This window comes from Uranotaenia lowii, unplaced genomic scaffold, assembly GCF_029784155.1.
Source record: "Uranotaenia lowii strain MFRU-FL unplaced genomic scaffold, ASM2978415v1 HiC_scaffold_96, whole genome shotgun sequence".
Classification (NCBI taxonomy): Eukaryota; Metazoa; Arthropoda; class Insecta; order Diptera; family Culicidae; genus Uranotaenia; species Uranotaenia lowii.
Window position 1 is genome coordinate 29472 of NW_026598933.1, and position 19325 is coordinate 48796.

The 19325-nt window shown below is 38.0% G+C and overlaps 4 protein-coding genes across 4 annotated transcripts in view; 2 read left to right on the forward strand and 2 right to left on the reverse strand.

Moving 5' to 3' along the window:
• The first annotated feature begins 428 nt into the window (after positions 1-428).
• LOC129761007 (sorbitol dehydrogenase-like) lies at positions 429-1967 on the forward strand. The gene is made up of 2 exons (XM_055758711.1): positions 429-1496; positions 1664-1967. The coding sequence occupies exons 1-2, from the start codon at positions 586-588 to the stop codon at positions 1845-1847; spliced, it is 1095 nt and encodes a 364-aa protein (XP_055614686.1). The 5' UTR covers positions 429-585; the 3' UTR covers positions 1848-1967.
• Positions 1913-4404, reverse strand: LOC129761004 (uncharacterized). Its single transcript, XM_055758707.1, has 4 exons — positions 4197-4404; positions 3831-3972; positions 2850-3764; positions 1913-2571 (listed from the first exon to the last, which is right to left on the reverse strand). Exons 1-4 carry the CDS (start codon positions 4260-4262, stop codon positions 1994-1996), a joined length of 1701 nt encoding a protein of 566 aa, XP_055614682.1. The 5' UTR covers positions 4263-4404; the 3' UTR covers positions 1913-1993.
• A 1276-nt stretch (positions 4405-5680) lies between these two features.
• On the forward strand, positions 5681-7493 carry LOC129761006 (histone deacetylase 3). Its single transcript, XM_055758710.1, has 2 exons — positions 5681-5838; positions 5913-7493. Exons 1-2 carry the CDS (start codon positions 5681-5683, stop codon positions 7048-7050), a joined length of 1296 nt encoding a protein of 431 aa, XP_055614685.1. The 3' UTR covers positions 7051-7493.
• A 396-nt stretch (positions 7494-7889) lies between these two features.
• Positions 7890-19325, reverse strand: part of LOC129761010 (14-3-3 protein epsilon) — a 39731-nt gene continuing 28295 nt past the window's right edge. Inside the window, exons 3-6 of the mRNA XM_055758714.1 lie at positions 13756-13910; positions 13344-13658; positions 12579-12759; positions 7890-11533 (exon numbers count right to left, since the gene is read on the reverse strand). Coding sequence (XP_055614689.1) covers positions 11478-11533; positions 12579-12759; positions 13344-13658; positions 13756-13910 — 707 coding nt within the window. The 3' untranslated portion in view covers positions 7890-11477. The remainder of the gene's footprint in view (positions 11534-12578; positions 12760-13343; positions 13659-13755; positions 13911-19325) is intronic.

The window sequence follows — 19325 nt, forward strand, 5'->3', positions numbered from 1 at the left end:
CCTTTATCACTGTTAACCGTAAACCGGTTTTACAATTCAAACGTTTAATAGCTACTCACTTAATCAAATCTAACGCGAATGTGTACCCAACCTATTGAAGTGGTCCCAACTACTCTACGAATATATAGGTGTAATTCAAATTTTACTACTAGCTAAACTAAAACTTTTAACTAAAAGCGACGTTAGGAAAATTAGAAACTATAAACAGGTAGTTATTTTTAGAAACTGCAAACAATAACATGACAGTTATTTCTATATTATCTCGATCTGACATGCTGAATCTCATTCTTCTTCCATCTTCGAAATTATTTAACATACTAACAGCGCTATACACAGGCCAACCCGTTTATCTAATCAAGCTCGCATCACCCTCATTGGAAAAAGCTATCGCGATAGCTTCGAATTGATGTAAATAAGTAAATGTTATTGGCGGCAGAGCTAATCTTCGAATTTGTCAGCACCGGTAGAAAAACAAGAAACAAAGCTCAAAACAAACTGCTGCGCTAAATAAACGGACCTGGGAATCCGACTTTCAATCAGTCGCTAGATAACCTTCACCGAGTTCAGATCTGCTCTACCGTTGCGATGGCCCCCAAGAACGAAAATCTAGCCGCACTAGTGTACGGACCAAATGATTTACGCCTAGAACCACGACCTATCCCGGAACCAGCCTTCAACGAAGTGGTGGTCGAAGTTGATAGCTGTGGAATATGTGGAACAGATATTCACTTTCTGAAAGACGGTGGTTTTGGAGCGCAAAGGTTGATTAAGCCAATTGTTCTGGGACACGAGTCGGCCGGCGTAGTTCGTAAGGTTGGCAGTCAAGTGACCCACCTCAAGGTCGGGGATCGAGTAGCCATCGAACCGGCTGCTGGCTGTCGAACTTGTGACCTTTGCAAGGTCGGCAAGTACAACATCTGCCTAGATGGCAAACACTGCACTACCCAGAAGCACGATGGTAACTGCTCCAACTACTATGCCCAGTACGCAGATTGTTGCTTTAAAATGCCCGACCACATGACCATGGAGGAGGGAGCTCTATTGGAACCTTTAGCCGTGGCAGTCTACGCTGGCCGCAGAGCACAAATCGGACTTGGACAGAAAGTTATCATTTTCGGGGCAGGACCTATCGGATTGGTTTGTTTAATTGCAGCCAAAGCAATGGGAGCCACGCGTACTGTTATCCTTGATTTGGAACATGCCAAACACCGACTCGATGTGGCCAAAAAACTTGGCGTAACCGATGTTATTGCGATACGTAAGCAAGACACCGAGGATGATTTGGTGAAAAAGATTCACGAAGTTTTGGGCGGCCCAGCCGATAGAGTGCTCGAGTGCACCGGCTCCCAACCAGGAATGCGCGTGGCCATCAAGGCCACCCGTAATGCCGGACGCATTTGTCTGGTCGGGCTAGGCAACAAAGACGTTCAGCTCCCGATGGTCGATGCTATTTCGCGGGAGATCGACATCACCACTTGTATGCGGTACAATCACGAGTAAGTTTTTAGTTTTTTTCACTTTCCAAAAAAATCTTTATGTTTTCTACATACAAACATAAGAGCAAAAATAAGGCTGAGGTATAATATCAATCCTTCGATGTTTATCTCAAAAATCTAACATAATTGAATAGTAGATTGTAAATAACCTTCTTTTTTTCATTCAGCTATCCGGCCGCCCTAGAAATAGTTGCCAGCGGTTACGTCAACGTTAAACCCCTGGTATCGCATCATTTCGATTTGGAAAACGTGCACGAAGCCTTCCGGGTAGCCAGCCAAGGCGAAGGTGTCAAGATTATGATTCACCTGTGCCCTCGCGATTCCAACAATCCTGTTAAATTTACCCAATGAACCAAACTGAAGGAGTTTCTTTTGTTCTAAGGCGTGTTACTAGAGCTTTTAGTTAAACTTTATACAATGTTGTATATTGTACGATGAAAAATAAATCGAAAATTCGTAAAACTAAAAAAAATATAGGTACGTACTCACCCAATATCCTAGAAATCCCAACCTCTGTACTCTTTGACGATGCTGTTGTTGTCCTTGCGCATGCGTCTCACAGCACTGGCTTCACCCTTCGGGACGGCGCGTTTCTTTTGATCTTTTTTCTCCTGCTGTCGCATACCGCCACGTATGCGATCGGACACTACTGACGGTGCAATCGTACTAGCATTGGTGGAATAGGATCTAGCGCTGCGAGCATCGTCCAGCAGCTTGCGCACCATGATCATACGATACTCCCGTGAGTTGGGATCTAGCTCGGCAAGTCGATCATCCTGTTCGCTGGTGACCAGCTCATTGGAACTTATCGATCGAGCATCGTCGTCATCTTTTGCTGGCTTGGATATGGAACAGGTTGTTTGTACATCTGATGACGTTTCAATTTCCGAAGGTTCTGAATTGTTTCCTGTCTGTAGCGGAATATCAGCTACATTCTCCATAGCATCCCGGAAAAGTTCCGCTTCTTCATCATCGCTGTACGGTTTTTCCATTTCCTCGTCGTTCATAGAAGCGATGTATTTCAGGATGCTAGAATTTGCTCCTTCCTGTTTTGTTTTAGGCTCTGCTGTCGATGCTGGAAAAACAAAAATTAAAAATTCATCAAAAAAATTTTTTTTTATATGTCTAAGATAAATAAATATCGAGAATAAAAATGTATTGTAAGTTCGTTAAAAATTCAACGATTTTTCGGTGAAAATATCCTTTAATTTAGTACGGTACTGAAGATTCATGAAATTACCCGTATTTCTTTAAATCTGTCTACACTTCTACAAAGCTTCGATGAACGTTAAGAAATAATTTTTTCACATTTGTGAGGTAAATCTTTTTTTTTTTTTTTTTCAGGCAACTTACTTGGTTTTTCTTCGGAGAACTTGATTTCCTTTTCCAGCATTTTGCGGCACTCCTCGATCTCATCCTCGTCCATTTCTCCATTGACGCTATCCTGATATTCTTCATCACTCGCGCCTTCCTGCTCTCCGGCGCTCTCTTCTCCGTCGTCGTCGTTCGTTTGGTGATACTCGTTCAGGATATCTTCCTCCATTTCCTTGGTGAAACCATAACCGGAACATAGCACCTCCTTATCCAGTTCGTCGTCCCGTTCCAGATCGCTAAATTTGGGATAGTCCTCGCTTTCGTAGCCAAACTTCTTCCTAAACAGTTCCCGCACACCCTGGACATCCCTATCGAAGTACATTTCGGCGTTCGGATGTGAGGTGGACAACATTTGTGGAAAATCGATGAGAATGGGTTTCTGGTCTAGTTCCGTTATCATGATGTTGAACTCGTTAAAATCACCATGAATGACCCCACAATTTCCCAAGCGAACGATTAGGTTCATCAAATCATCGTACAATGCATCCACATCGCCCACCTCACAAATGTTCGTCAACGGATAACCATCGACCAGTTCCATCAACACACAGTGACGATTGAAGTCGATAGGTTTAGGAACCGGAAATCCTCGGTCATACAGAGCCTTCATATAGGCAAATTCTCTCGTAGCCGATACCCGAGACAAGTAAAGCCAACTCATCTTGTGCCGTTTGCCGTGATAGTCCCGCTTTTCACGAATGTTCCGGAAGCAAATCCTTCCCAAACGGTGCAACTTAAGACACAACGGATTGTCCTGTTCGTCAACAACCGTGTAAATGTTGGACTCTTTTCCTACACCAATTTGACTGCCGAATCCGGATACTGAGCCCCTCAACGTCAGCGATTTCAAAGCCAGATAGTCATAGCCCATGTTGGTCAAACGGTATCCATCGACTGGAAAGAAATGAAAACATCCAAGTTAATGATGAATGATAGTCCCGGAAAAACAAAGCGACTCACATCTCTTTCCTCGTTCGTAGGTGAGCAGTTTGTGTTTGCAAAGCTCCCGCATCAATTTGTGCACCCCACCAGTCTTGAGACTGGCAATCGAGGCCACAAGCGCTCCGGGGACCAACTCGTGGTTTTTCATACCCATTTCGATCTAAAGTTAAAAATATATAAAGGAGTTTTTCAACGACGGATTTTTTTACGGCGCGTTCGTAAACTGATTTTTTGAGTGATGCATCGATTTGTTTGGTAGATGTCAAATCACCTTCCAATGCTTTTGCATACAGTTTGTTTAATTTACGAACGCCAGCATCGATAAAAAGAATCACTTCGATAGAAAAAATCAATTTACGAACACGCCGTTAGTATTCCACTTACCGCTGTGAGTATTCGGAAGTCCTCCTTACTCAGGTACCGAAGTACCGTTACGTCTAGCTTTCCCATCGATCCCGGACTTTAATGTTCCTTTTATAAAAGAGCAAAATAGCACTAACAATCGAATTATGGACAAAATTCTCACGAAAACCAGACAGTTTTTCACCAGCACGCACGCGACCTCGTGTGTTTTGTTTACACTCGTCACGATTAAAATGAAAAACACAAAAACAAAAACGTGGAAAATCAAACGTCAAATGAGCGTCACAACTGCGTTGCGCACAACCCATATTTGAGAAATACTTTTCTTACTTGAGATTTGAATAGCACTGCGTGCACGCATGTTCATGTTTGTGGAATTTTGAACCAGGTATAAAGTAATTTTTAATTGATATTATTAATTTATAAATCGTGTAGTATTGCAACCCGAATTATATCCAATGGGTATCGATCAGATACTTTAAAAATAATAATAATTTCAACAGAAGTTTAAGTTTCAAGAAGGTGCTTCACGCACAGTCACGATGGTTGGTTTTTGGACAAAATTTTGAGTTCCCATCTTTCACGTGTATCATACAAACTGAACGTCACACGCATCATCATCTTGCGGTGCATCGGCACCAAACAAAAAAATAAGCGTCGCAAAAAGTCCCGTAAGCAAATTTGTGTGCATGCCCGAAGGAAGTTTCCAACATAATTCGCTTCCCCCCGTGTAGTGCTCCCGTTTCCAAATAGTGCTGGTACGTTTGTTTGGTGCATAGACTACCTCCTATACATGCTGCAATAGCAGCGCGTGCCAAGTTTTGTTTTACTAGCGCAGCTGCCCCATCTCTGCTGCACCAGAATCTTGCAGAGAAGCCGTAAAGGAAAAATCAATTTTTGGGACACCGGAGACATTACATAAACATTGCGACGGAATAAGTGTTTCTGCTGACAACGTTCCGGATGGCGTCTCCGGATGCGTACGCCTATTACGTGACTCGTGTTGTATTACCCGCTTCTATCGTTGGTAATAAAAGTTCCGGTGTTACCGGAAACGGGCCGAAAGCAACGAAATTGAGCGGACTCGTTTTGACGGAGAAAACTCAGAGACTGCTGAATGATCTTTGAGGCGATCAACCAGCTTCAACATTCAACTCATTCGCATCATCCGCCGCATTCGCTTATTCAGCAGCCGCAATCGCAACAGCTAGAGCATAATAACAGTCAACAGCGTACGCTAAGAAATCGCTTTTTAGAATCGGATAGCTTCCGGGACGATTTGCAAAAGCCGCCACATCCAGAACATTTACCGCAGCAGAAGAACGAAGACGACACATTTCAGCATTTCCAGCTAGAGCTTAGATTCCGTTCGCTAGATTTTAGCTTGACCAGACGCCTGCTGGCGGCCGTGTTCTTTTTACTGGTAATCTACGCTTGGAAGCAGTACATCAACGACGAGGAAGAGTCCGATACCATTTACATTTAGTTAACTGACAGGAAAAAAAATGAGTTCCAAAAAGGTGTCTTACTTTTTTAACCCGGACGTTGGAAACTTCCATTATGGTCCGGGACATCCGATGAAACCCCATCGGCTCTCGGTTATTCATCACCTGGTCATGAACTACGGGCTGCACAAGAAGATGCAAATCTACAGGCCTTACAAGTGAGCAGTTTTCCACTTTGATTCAAGGTCATTTTGACTAATATTTACAATTAACTTTCCATTTTCTTTCACAGAGCGAGTGCCCACGACATGTGCCGATTCCACAGCGAAGAATACATTGAATTCCTGCAACGTGTCACCCCTCAGAGCATTCAGAACTACACCAAGTGCCTGTCCGTGTTCAACGTCGGGGACGATTGTCCGGTGTTTGATGGGCTGTTCGAGTTCTGCGCCATGTACACCGGAGCTTCGTTGGAGGGTGCCCAGAAGCTGAACCACAATCACAGCGACATCTGTATCAACTGGTCCGGGGGGCTGCATCACGCGAAAAAATTCGAAGCTTCCGGATTTTGTTACGTGAACGATATTGTCATCGGAATATTAGAACTACTCAAGTACCATCCGAGGGTTCTGTACATCGACATCGATGTGCATCATGGCGATGGTGTGCAGGAAGCATTCTATCTAACCGATCGCGTTATGACAGTATCGTTTCACAAGTATGGAAACTATTTCTTCCCCGGAACTGGAGATATGTACGAAATAGGGGCCGAATCTGGTCGATACTATTCTGTGAACGTTCCATTGAAAGAGGGTATAGACGATCAAAGTTATGTCCAGGTCTTCAAACCGGTCATATCGGCAGTAATGGAGTTCTATCAACCGACCGCTATCGTGCTTCAATGTGGAGCTGATTCCCTTGCCGGAGATCGACTGGGATGTTTTTCGTTAAGCACAAAAGGTCACGGAGAGTGTGTGAAGTTTGTAAAAGATCTGAACGTTCCCACGCTGGTAGTCGGCGGAGGTGGTTACACTCTTCGGAACGTAGCACGTTGCTGGACCTATGAGACGTCGCTCTTGATCGATGAAACTATATCCAATGAACTACCGATGAATGATTATCTGGAATTTTTCGCTCCGGATTTCACACTTCACCCGGATATCCCCTCACGACAGGACAACGCTAACAGCAAACAGTACCTGGAAGCAATCACGCGGCACGTTTACGACAATCTGAAGATGTGCCAACATGCACCCAGTGTTCAAATGTTCGACATTCCCGAGGATGCTCTGCCGGAAGAGATCAAAGTAAAAGAGGAACCAAATCCGGAAGCCCGCATGACCCAAGAAGAGGAGGACAAACAGGTTGAGCCGAAGAACGAGTTTTTCGACGGTGAAAACGACAATGACAAGAGCGAAAACGAACCCTAGCACTAGCATTAGTACACGAGTAAGGGGGTTCGCACAATTCAAATAGATTACTCACTAACTTTTAGGAGCTAGTAGCGCAGCATGTTAAAGTTTAAGTAGACTTTTATGCTCAATTAATCGAAAACCGATCAGCTTCCGTCACACTGGTTGTAGAAATTATGCAACCGAACCCCGAGCTGCACCTTACCTTGATAGTTTAAGGGTTGAAGTAACGCCTTTATTGGAAAAAATAATAAGTCGGTAACTGCAACTGTTAATTTTATCAATGTGCGGCTCGAGGTCAGTTCTGTGAGACTCGTAGAAGCTGGTATATAGCATGCATAAAAATAAGTAAGATTTTATCATTATCTAAGCTTTAGACGGGTCGTCCACGGTACGATGGACAGAAGACCCGGTTTTATACTTTTAGGAACTAATAAATTTTCAATTGCTATAGACACGCATTCAGTTCTTGTTTAAGTGTTTTATTTGTTCCGAAATTTCTCAAATAATCTAAGAAATAGATTCAATTGGTTTGAAAGAATAATTAGTTATTGTGTAAAGGTTCGTGATTGAAAGAAAAGGTTACTCCGCTTGTTCTGGCACGTTGAATGTACTTCTCTTAGAAGACCTTTAGTATTCCACTCGAGTGCAGTTTTTATACTAGCCAATGTATAATCGTTTTCATTTCTGCCGATCTGAAGCGTTCGTTTTTCAGCTACTATTGATTTGAACTTTTGCAAATTTGACTTTGGTCCTTGCTTACATCGTCAAACTTGCATATTTGATCGGTGATAAAAAATTCTTCAAATGAAAAAAAAATCTGGTAAGGACAGTTCGGATCAATCAAAAAAGCCTCATTTTCTTAGAGCTTTATTTCTTCGATATCCATTTCCTTCTCACTGCGATTTCTTTTGCTTATTTTTGTTCTGTGTGGGGTTTGTATTTGTTGTTGTTGTGACTATTGGTTTCATTTTTTTTAGTTGGTTTTTATACTGTGGATTTAAATATATTGTTTCGATTTCTCAGTTTTTTTTGTTTTCACATAATAACCGACCAGTTGCTGCTGTATTGTATTTTGTGTTTCGTTCTTTCAGAAGTGATCTGCTTTTCAAAGTTGTGACATATCAAGTCTAGATTTTTTTTTATAACTTATACGTTGTTCTCGTAAAAGTTCTAAAGGTGTTAGTCTGTTTTGTGTGAATTCTTTATTCCGTTGCTCAAAAACGATTACAGCATGTTAAGTGGCTTTTTTTCTAATTGGATATTGATGCGGATCAGTTCAAACTAAAACGAACAAGGAAACCAAGGTAAGGGAATGGTAAATTATTGCGAAACAAAAGCGGTACAAGGAGAGAGAAACAAAAGACGTTACAGGTTGCTAAATGTTCTTAAATGTGTTTTACTTTTACTCTCTAGCACTTGGTGCTTTCGCTAGTGAAACCCTCAGTAACTGCTTCCTGTAAGAGTAGAACCAAATGGAACTGATTAGGATAACCGAAAAATAAAAAGATAACGTCTTTATGCCTGAAATTATTTTTTTTTTCTTCAATGTGAATAAACTAAATCCCATATTTGAAAACCATACATTTCTGTGTCATCAGTTTTGTTGTTGGTATGCTTGCTTTCATGAATCTTTAGTTCAATGAATTTAACGTTTAATTTATACCTCTACTCATAATAATAGGTTTCTTAAATGTCTGTTTTCTTCCATCGATCGCTAGTATTAATGTTTTACTGCGGATTACGTTATCGCCTTAAATACAAGTTAGGTTTGGAGAAACAAACCTGTCTACTAGAAAACTTAAGTTGTTTTTATGTAAATCAGATCGCTTTCTAGAAAATTTTAAGCAGAAATAGCTAGCGAAATAAAACCCCTGGAATAGATTAAAAATAATATAAACCTATATGCATAAAAGCCATTTATTAAGGAACAAATTGATGGCTAACTTAGCTGAAACTAACAACTATTATCGTTTTTGTTTCATATCTGATTTACACAAGGAAAGTGGTATAGAAGAAAGGGACAAATAAAAAATGCGTTCTATTAGATACAATAAAAAGCTGCTTCCAATGTGGCTACTACTAGAAACGTTTTTACTTTATTTACGATTTTTGTGTTGTTGCTGATTAAAACATAGCTTTCTCTTAAAGGTTGTGTGAGTGTTGAGTTTGTATACTTTTCTATGGTTTCTTTTAAATTTTGTTGTTGTGTCGTCGTCCTGTGGTTGGTATGTTTTTATAACACGTTTCTTAGTTGTTCTTTGCTATTTTATAGTTTTCTCTTTTGGGTTAACGAGTGTTCTTTTGTTTGTTTCTTGATGGATGCGTGTGTAAATGCAATGATTTTTTCAATAATCCACTAGTCTATTAATGTTCATACAATTGATGCTGCTCAGTGTTAATAGTTTTGGGTGGATTCTCAATCTGTAGAAAATTCGTGTGTACATCCTTTGTGTTTTCCACCCTACGACTAATATGATCAGAACAAAAATCTTAGAATTGAATATCTGAAGCGGAAGCTTTGTAAATGATGGTTATATTTCCGGGATGTTTTTTGTGCTCCTTTTTACCGCATGCTGTTTTGCTCTTGTTTTAAGCTTTCTGTTATTGATTGTAAAGATCCCGTTAAAAAAAACTTCCACCTCACACGTTCAAATTCCGCCACATTCATTCAGTTTTTCTGTTTAGTTTGCACATCACTTCCCTAAAAGGATTTCATGACACCAATTGAACGATACATGTTGCAATTTCCAGCTCCACGAGAACAAATGAAACTTGTCTATACAAATAAATATTGTATTTATGATCTTATCTTCATTCACTGCCTCGAGAGCATGGAAAACACAAGATCAGAGTTAGAAATTTTGCGTAGGAAACACAAAGCATCCACTAAATATTGCTCGACACGTCGTCATAAGGAATTTATCAAAAAGAGGATGGTACTCAAAACTGACCGAATGCGGAAAAATTGATAGAAATTTTTCCGGCTTCCTTAAACCACAGCATTATATGTCATGCAATCAATGCTTCGATTCGCGGTACGTATGAAAATACTCTTGGGAATACTGACAGTAAGTAATGATATCTCTTGGACGAACAAATCTTCTAATGATACAAATCTCTGTACACAATACAATTGTCGGAAGAAAACTTTTCCTTCCTTCTGTTTCCCAGCTTTCGAAAGGAACCATGAGCGCGGGAATGTTTTCTCGTTTGGTTCTTAAACTTCTCTTACACAAAGTACGTTTTCCTTTAACCTTTGAAACATCGCAGCCAAGCCACTCCCGAAAAGTCAATGGAAAAAAAACTACATCATTCTCAAGCGGCAACAACAATCTTCTGGAGATGGAGATGACAAGCAGTGAGAAATCTCAAGTGTGTTGGCGAAAGCCGCTTGTTTACCATCCTCCTTTCGATATGGAAACCCTGAACCCCAAAGAGATGATGATGATGACGACGACGTCGCAGCTTTTCCGCCCTCACACAGGATTAGGGCCAAACTTGAAGCTACACGCTGTGAGTTCCTGTGTTAAATGTAGGCTAGTATTTAATACGATTTTTCTTTTTCTGCCCTTCCATTTTTCCTGTTATTGTATAACGCTATACTTGAATTCCATTTTTCCACTGCATTACTTTTTTGCGGTCCATTTTTACTTCTTTATTTGTTTATTAATATATATTGACAAAAACAATACACATTTAATGGTTGATGATTTTTTTTTCTTTTTACACCACTCAGCTGAATCTGTTTTTTGTTTGCATTTTTACTAGTAGTAGTTGTAGTAATCAATATGCTCTAATACGCTGCTTTCTTTTGATGTAGTAGTAGTAGGTAAGTATTTGTGTTTTGTGTATGTGTGTTTTTGATGTGTATGTGTGTGTGTTTTGATTGGTAATGGTTGAAAGTCGATAGTGTCCAATTTGCCTCACTTTATTCTAATTAGTAATCGGTACATTACGGATGCAGGGGAATTGCCGAAATGTTTGCTCCTCGCACACACATTGTACAAAGAAGCGATTGAACACTCTACAGATAGTGATAGGAGTAGAAGTCCCAAACAATTAATTAGCTTCCCGTGCTTTCCTAGATTGAACCGAGTGCTTACTAGTGGTTGCCTTTTGTTTCACTCTCGTTGTCGACCGCTTCCCTGGGGAGTTGTCCTCATATCCCCTTTTGTTTCATTTCGCAATTGTCTGTGGACGTTCGTTTGCATGTGTGTGTTATTCTTGGTATGTATGTGTGAAAATGCCAATATGCGCGTTTGTGTCTGTGTAATTTGTTTTTTCCTGATGACTTGTATCTTAGATTTTTTGCTGTGTATGTTGAATTTTTTTTCTTTTTTTTTCTTTGTTGTTTTCTTATGTATAGCTTATTTAATAATGCTTAATCTTATTTTCTTTAATTAATAAAATAAATTCACACATAAAACGAGTCGCGTACCAAATTACGACACGTCCTGGTCTTCAACGTCCTGAATTTGTTCTTTCTGCTCACCGTCACCTGCGGAGGAGAAAAATAAATGGAAAAGATATTAGAAACCATGCTAGAGAGAACAACGACACGGTGCCGCTAGCTAGTCATGTTTGTTTTATCTTATCTGTTTCGGCTAATTACACTCCGGGCGTCGTTGGGTTTTGTCCACGCGTGCAAACTTTGGTGTTCGACCAACAAGAGAACAAATGGGAAATTTAGTTTGCAGTAGAAAATATCACAGAAGAAAAATCACATATCGTTCATCAAAAAGCTACCGGCTAACCGTATTTTTGCAAAATTTGGTTCAAAAACTTATTTTCGAATTTTTATGAGAGAATAACGAGAATAGAACAAAGGCGACTCAAAATTCGATCTATGCCGACTACAAATATGTACTTAAGATAATGTAGTGTACAAGTTAAACGTGTAACGCAACTCTTACTTCCAAACACTACCTGAAGCAAACTGTTGTTTAAGCTTGGGTAATCATTGGATAAACCACTAACTAATACATATATGTATTCCTTCCTATGCATAATTGAACTTTTTTTTATGCTTTTTGCAATATAAATTGAAAATAAATTAATTCAAGATACAACGAAGCAACGAAGCAATACTATGGCTGTGACCAATCTACTACAGTTCATTGTTAATCTCTGCATTTTTGGTTCATTTCGCTATAACGATCGATAATCACACTGAGGTTGTAGTAGATCAACACATTCAGAGATTTCAAGCAAGGAATGATTGAATTAAAAAGGAAAAAAGAGCTTTTCAATAAACTTCAAGTAGCAACAATAATTTAAAACAATTAGGTTTTGAATTTGACGCCCGAGAAAGAAACGCGTATTGATATGTATGCGCCATGAGATAACTCAAATCCCAAGCTGACGAATAAGTAGATGAAAAATGATATCTTTGCCGTTCCAGCGAGCTGATCGTACAAATGTCGAATGATGTATTTTATATAAGGAAATACCAAAAATATCATAACCCGGAGTGTGCGAACAGATAGACAAATGACTGAATGGGCCAGGAGAAAAAAACAACTTGTGTTATTTTTGCTACTCACCGTCACCCTGCATATCGGATGTCCACAGGGTAAGGTTGTCCCGCAGTAACTGCATGATGAGCGTGGAATCTTTGTAACTTTCCTCGCTGAGGGTGTCCAATTCAGCGATGGCGTCGTCGAATGCTGCTTTCGCTAGGCGGCAGGCACGATCCGGAGAGTTCAGGATTTCGTAGTAGAATACCTATGGTTGAGAGGACAAATATTTGCGTTAAAGCTATTTCAAACTTCTTCTGAAACAACAAAAAGTAGTAGGGGGAAGTTGTCTACTACCGGACACTTAAGATTTTTAAGCAATAACTTCAAAAATAAATTTTTGTAAATATTGGTTCCTCTACTGATTTGAAGAGTATCAAGATTATGATCACTAAACAGTATTAGAAAAAAAATTATTTACAACATATTCATGTAGTGAGAGAAATAATTTTATGTTAGTTTTCACACAATTCCAAAAGTGTTGTCTATGGCCGGACACTACGAATTTCATCACCTAAGTTGTCACCAATGGCACAATGACTGAAATCACTTGCTTAGATCTTGTGAGTAAGTACTTTCCAAACTGAACATTCTATGAAGCCTTTTATAAAAGTTTTTTTGACAAACTACCATTCTGTAACATTTCCTTCGAAAAAACTAGAGCAGGCTACTATTTACTTCATTTTCATGGTGTTAAAACATTATAAGGATATATCGTTTTCAAAAAATCAATGTTGTCCGGCCATAGGAGGTATCCGGTCATAGACGACTTCCCCCTATAAGAATACTCACTGAAAAGTTTAGTGCCAGTCCCAACCGGATCGGGTGCGTCGGCGGAAGTTCGGTCATCGCAATATCGCTGGCGGCCTTGTATGCAACTAACGAGTTTTCTGCAGCGTCTTTTCGGTCTCCACCGGTGGCGAATTCGGCTAGGTAGCGGTGGTAATCGCCCTTCATTTTGTAGTAGAATACTTTGCTTTCGCCCGTCGACGCGCAAGGAATTAAGTGCTTATCGAGTACGTCCAGAATGTCCTGACAGATATCCCGCAATTCCTTTTCGACCTGTGCGCGGTAGTTCTTAATCATCTCCAGCTTTTCTTCGATACCCTACGGAAGTGTGTACCACAAAAAAAAACGGAGAAAAGAGCACACATTTTAGAAGAAAAAGTTCCGACAAATTTCAATTTGCACAAATGTCACAAACCTTATTTTCCTCCTTCTGTTCGATGGACGAGATTATTCGCCACGAGGCACGTCGTGCTCCGATGACATTTTTGTAGGCGACCGACAGCAGATTTCGCTCTTCGACTGTGAGCTCAACGTCCATGGAGGCGACCTTCTTCATTGCTTCGACCATTTCTGCGAAAAAGGAAAACGTCGGAAGAAAAATAAAATAATCAATTGGATGTATGTAACACGGAAAAAAGCTATGAAATGCCGCTAAGGAGAGCACAAGTTCAAACAGATTTTCGTTGCTCTATTTTACTTAGATTCATCATTTCCCGGAAAAGGAGTTGGGTTAAAATGTCAGAAGTTTACATATTTGCAAGCAAAAACAAAAACCTTGAAATGAAAAAGTAATTTAATTTTTAATATCAGTATTGGATTGTTTTTATCATTTTTGAGTTATTTTAATAGTTTTTGTATGTAGGTACATATTATTTTTTATATTTTCTTATTTGTATCTATTTTTTATATGTATGTGTGATTTTTGCCACTTTTGTTATTATTGTAATTTATGTCGTTCTGTCAATTCCTGTTTTTTCTACAATTTCCATTTCTTGCTAGGTATATTCATGATTTTTTTTATTCCTATCATGTTTTCTCTATTTTTTTAATTCTTTCAGTTTATTTTAATTAATTCAATTTATTTAAATTCTGTATATATTTTTTTAATTCCCAATTTTTTTTAACTCTTTCCTTTTTTTGTAACTTTCGCATTTTTTTTTTAATTTTCTCAATTTGTTTTAATCCTCTCAATCTTTTTAATCATCTATTTTTCTTCAACTCTCTCATTTATTTCAAATCTTTCATTTTTTTTTCAATTCTCTCAATTTTTTCAAATCTTTCATTTTTTTTAACTCTCTCATTTTTTTATTGATTCTCTCTTTTTTTTAATCATCTCATTTTTGTTAATTCTCTCATTTTTATTAATTCTCTCATATTTTTTTTAATTCTCTCATTTTTTTAAAATTCTCTCATTTTTTTAATTCTCTCATTTTTTAATTCTTTTTTTTCTCATTTTTTCAATTCTCTCATTTTTTGAATTCTCTCATTTTTTAAATTCTCTCATTTTTTAAATTCTCTACTTTTACTAATTCTGTAATTTTTTTTTAAATTCTATCATTTTTTTTATTCCCTCATTTTTTTCAATTCTCTCATGTTTTTTTAATTCTCTCATTTTTTTTAATTCTCTCATTTTTTTTAATTCTCTCATTTTTTTTATTCTCTCATTTTTTTATTCTCTCATTCTTTTTAATACTCTCATTTTTTAATTTTCTCATTTTTTAATTCTCTCATTTTTTTAATTTTCTCATTTTTTTAATTCTTTCATTTTTTGATTTCTCTCATTTTTTTAATTCTCTCATGTTTTTTTAATTCTCTCATTTTTATTAATTCTCTCATATTATTTTAATTCTCTCATTTTTTTAATTCTCTCATTTTTTTAATTCTCTCATTTTTTTAATTCTCATTTTTTTTAATTCTCTGAATCAAAGCAATCGAAAGATTCCTTTTAATTCAACAACGGTAAATGAAAAGTTCATATACCAGTATTTCGATAGCAACTTACTACCTTCTTCAGTGAACGTTTTCGATTGATGAATGTGTATCGTTTCCCTCCCTTATATTGTCCGGGTTAGGTAAGCTACCACTAGGTAGCAGAAACCTCCGAATGCTCGGCAATTGGAGCTGCTGAATCATTCAACCAAGTAGGCTCATACCACAACAGAGTTTAATTCTCTCATTTTTTTAATTCTTTCATTTTTTGTTAATTTTCTCATTTTTCAATTCTCTTATTTTTTTTAAATTCTCTCATTTTTTAAATTCTCTCATTTTCTTAAATTCTCTCATTTTACTAATTCTCTTATTTTTTTAAAACTCTCATTTTTTTTATTCTCTTATTTTTTTTTATACTTTCATTTCATTTTAATTCTCTTAATTTGTTTGATTCTCTGATTTTTTTTATTCTAATTTTTTTTTAAATTCTCCTATTTTTAAATTCTTTCATTTTTTATTCTTTCATTCTTTTTAATCATTTTCAATTTCTCATTCATTAAAATTAAAATCCTTTCTTTTTTTTAAGTCTCATTATTTTTAATTCTCTCATTTTTTTTTCTCTCATTTTTGTTAGTTCTCTCAAATTTTTAATCATCTCATTTTTATTATTTCTCCCATTTATTTTAATTCTCTCATTTTTTTAACTCTCTCATTTTTTACAATTCTCTCATTCTTTTTTAATTTCCTCCTTTTTTTATTCTCTAATTTTTTTTAAATTCTCTCATTTTTTTAAATTCTCTCATTTTTTTTAAATTCTCAATTTTTTTTTTTTGAATTCTTTTATTTTTTTTAAATTCTCTCATTTTTTTTTTAATTCTATCATTTTTTTTAAATTCTCTCATTTTTTTAAAAATTCTCATTTTTTAAAATACTCTCATTTTTTTTTAATTCTCTCATTTTTTTTTTAAATTCTCTCATTTTTTTTTAAATTCTCTCATTTTTTTTTAAATTCTCTCATTTTTTTTTAAATTCTCTCATTTTTTTTTAAATTCTCTCATTTTTTTTTTTAATTCTCTCATTTTTTTTTTAAATTCTCTCATTTTTTTTTTAAATTCTCTCATTTTTTTTTTAAATTCTCTCATTTTTTTTTAAATTCTCTCATTTTTCCATTTTCTCATTTCTTTTTTTAAATTCTCCCATTTTCTTTATTCTTTCATTTTTTTTTTTAAATTTTCTCTTTTTTTATTCCCTTATTTTTTAAATTCTCTCATTTATTTTAATTTCTCATTTTTTAGTCCTTACTTTGTTTCTCATTTAATTCACTCATTTCTTTTTATTCTATCATGTTTTCCAAATATTGATCTTTTTTTATTTTGATTGAGTTTTTCTGATTTTTTTTTTATTTTCTTATTTTTTTTTATTTAACGTTTCCGAAAAAACCAATTCCTGGATGATTGAATTACCGTCCAAAAATATAATTAATGTATTATCTTGAGATAATAGAAAATTAAGTTTCTAACGTTTATTTTCTATCAAGGAATAATATGAACCGGTATTCTTTGTTGAATTTTGCTATCGAGATACAGTATGGAGTAAGTAAAAGCTCGAGAAGTAAAAGTTCTGAACACATAGGAAAATTTACGGTCCATGTTTTTTTTGTGTTGGAAATGAATGAAAGAATATTTCAGTAATAAGCTAAGGTGTGTGAACTATATGTAAACCACCTTTTAATACATATTGCAATGCATGAAACAGAATTAGAATGGAAAATCACGCATTTTTTTAATAAATATAGACGACGACCAAAAAAGACAAAAAAAACTTAACAAACCCACAACGACCTGAACGAACATCGATTGCATTTCCGGTCCCGGGTCGATTGTCAATGCTAAAAATGGTAGCAGCAGCATACAATGTGCATGGAAGTGTATGTTCAGTCAGCAGACGGGGTCTCTCCCTCTAGTTAGAACCGGATTTTTTTTCTGCAATGCTGTTTGGTTCTCGAGTATAATTTAAGCGCAACAGAGCAAAGCAATTAAACCATCGCAGCACTTCTACCACATGACGTGTGCTAGATGGAGCGAAAAATTGTGCTCCACCAAAACCGGTGACTCTTTAGGTACGAGTGATATGGTGTGCAGTTGCACAGAACATGCAAAAGCATTAGCAGCAGGAAGGCGACGTCGCGCGGTCGTCGTCGTGAAAAGAATTTAAAATATGCGGGAACCACATTTAGAGGGAAGAGGAGGTGTGCACAATATGCAGGCGCGCGCCCCCCCCCCTCAAAGGTTAAGCATGTGCGAAAATGTAGAGGAAGAAGCGCGCCACAAACGAGAAGTGCGTTCCGGGATGGTCCGTTACAACAACGCAACGGCTGGAAAGGTTGGGTTTTGGGGAGAGGCAGCAGCAGTCTATAAATCAGCATCATGTTATGTTAGTTAACAACGAACCTGTCTACCCCGGAGCAGGGCAAGGCAGGTGTATCCCGGCTCGGTAGACTTAAGGGGCGCTCACAGGAGGATTTATAACCTTGCAGGTGACCTTGAACTTCATCCGCGAAGAATTGATAGTAGCAGCTAGCAGCACGCGATAGGCTGAGCTAGTTTGCCAAACGGTCGGCTAGCTGTATAGCAACAGCTACAGCAGCCGGTTAAAATTAAGGAATTTAATTCAATCGGACTCTGTCTATTGAAGGTTGATGAGCGAGGAAGGGTATTGGACGAACCAGGAAAGTCGCGTGAGCAGGAACCTGTTCTTCCGTCTGGCGAGAGTTTCTTGGCTGAAAGTTTGAATCAATCTGGCCGTTATTGCCTTCACTACCGTTACAATAACTCGACCCGGCGCGGTCTGTTTGATGGTTTCAAGGGGGTAACCGGAAACCGAGCGCATGTTGCATCCTATAGGTAACTAAATGGGAAAGTGCTGAGAAGATCTCCTATTCGAGCATCTTCTTTTCCTTCCTGTGTTGGATATGAATAGTATTAGGCAAGGTTGAATATTCCCGAACAAATGGGGGGAAAACGTCGATGCTCCTTCCACCGTTCGATTGAATTGGCGAGGTTGGCGGAGTCAAGTTTCGAACGTGGGTTTGGTTCTTGGTTGGTGAGTGTGTATTTTTTCCTTCATCGTATCCGAGTATTGTATCAGCCGGTCGATGCCACAAATACTAATTAATAAACTACGTTGACTATCTGGGTTTGAACATGCGGGGGTGGCAAACGTTTACCCCATGCAAATACGTTTGTTTTAATTTATTTACACGGAAAGCTAAATTCAGTCTTCCTTGAATTGACAATGAATTTCGTTTAAGGGCTCCAAGGGAATTCAGCACCGGCTCGTAAGGCAGCTGAAAGCGAGCCGAAACTTTGACCATCTGGTCGCACGGTTTGCTCTAACGTTCCGCGCTTTTTCGAATGTAGAGACGTGATCAAACTGCCGAAAGCGGCAACTGGTGAATCTCACCAATACCGAGCCCCAGCGTTCCAATATGGACCGAACAAAAGTATTCGCGCTGACGGACGACTGGTTTGATGTAGCGGGATTATCTTGGTGAGCGCTTCAAGTCCCATCTTGGGTTGCCGCTTTCGTCGTCGTCGTCGTGGGCCGTGTGTAAAGCGCAGAGGAAAAGAAATCCGATTGTACTAATACCAAAAGTCGTTTGGGGGAACCGCCGTGTACACGCGAAATAAAATTTCATGCAAATTAAACCAATCACTTTGAAAAGCTGTAATTTCTCCAGGCTCTCCTCTCTATATGGTGGGCGATATCCAAGGATGGCCTCTAGCGTTAATTGTTTTTGGCACAACACATTTAGTGTTTCATCATTCAGGCTTGGACCGCGTGCTCGAATTGATTTCTTGTCGCCTTTTTGTCCGTGCTGCTGCCCGCGCGCCTTGCCGTAGATATGGGTCGCTACTCATCTCGCTACCTCTCCGACGTTGACGGCTGGATGACGTACAAGTTCATGAGCAGCGAGAAAAATGTGTAATTTTTCTATTACATAACGACGTAATAACAATGGTATTCCTTCCATGAAGGCTTCCAGGGATAATTGGA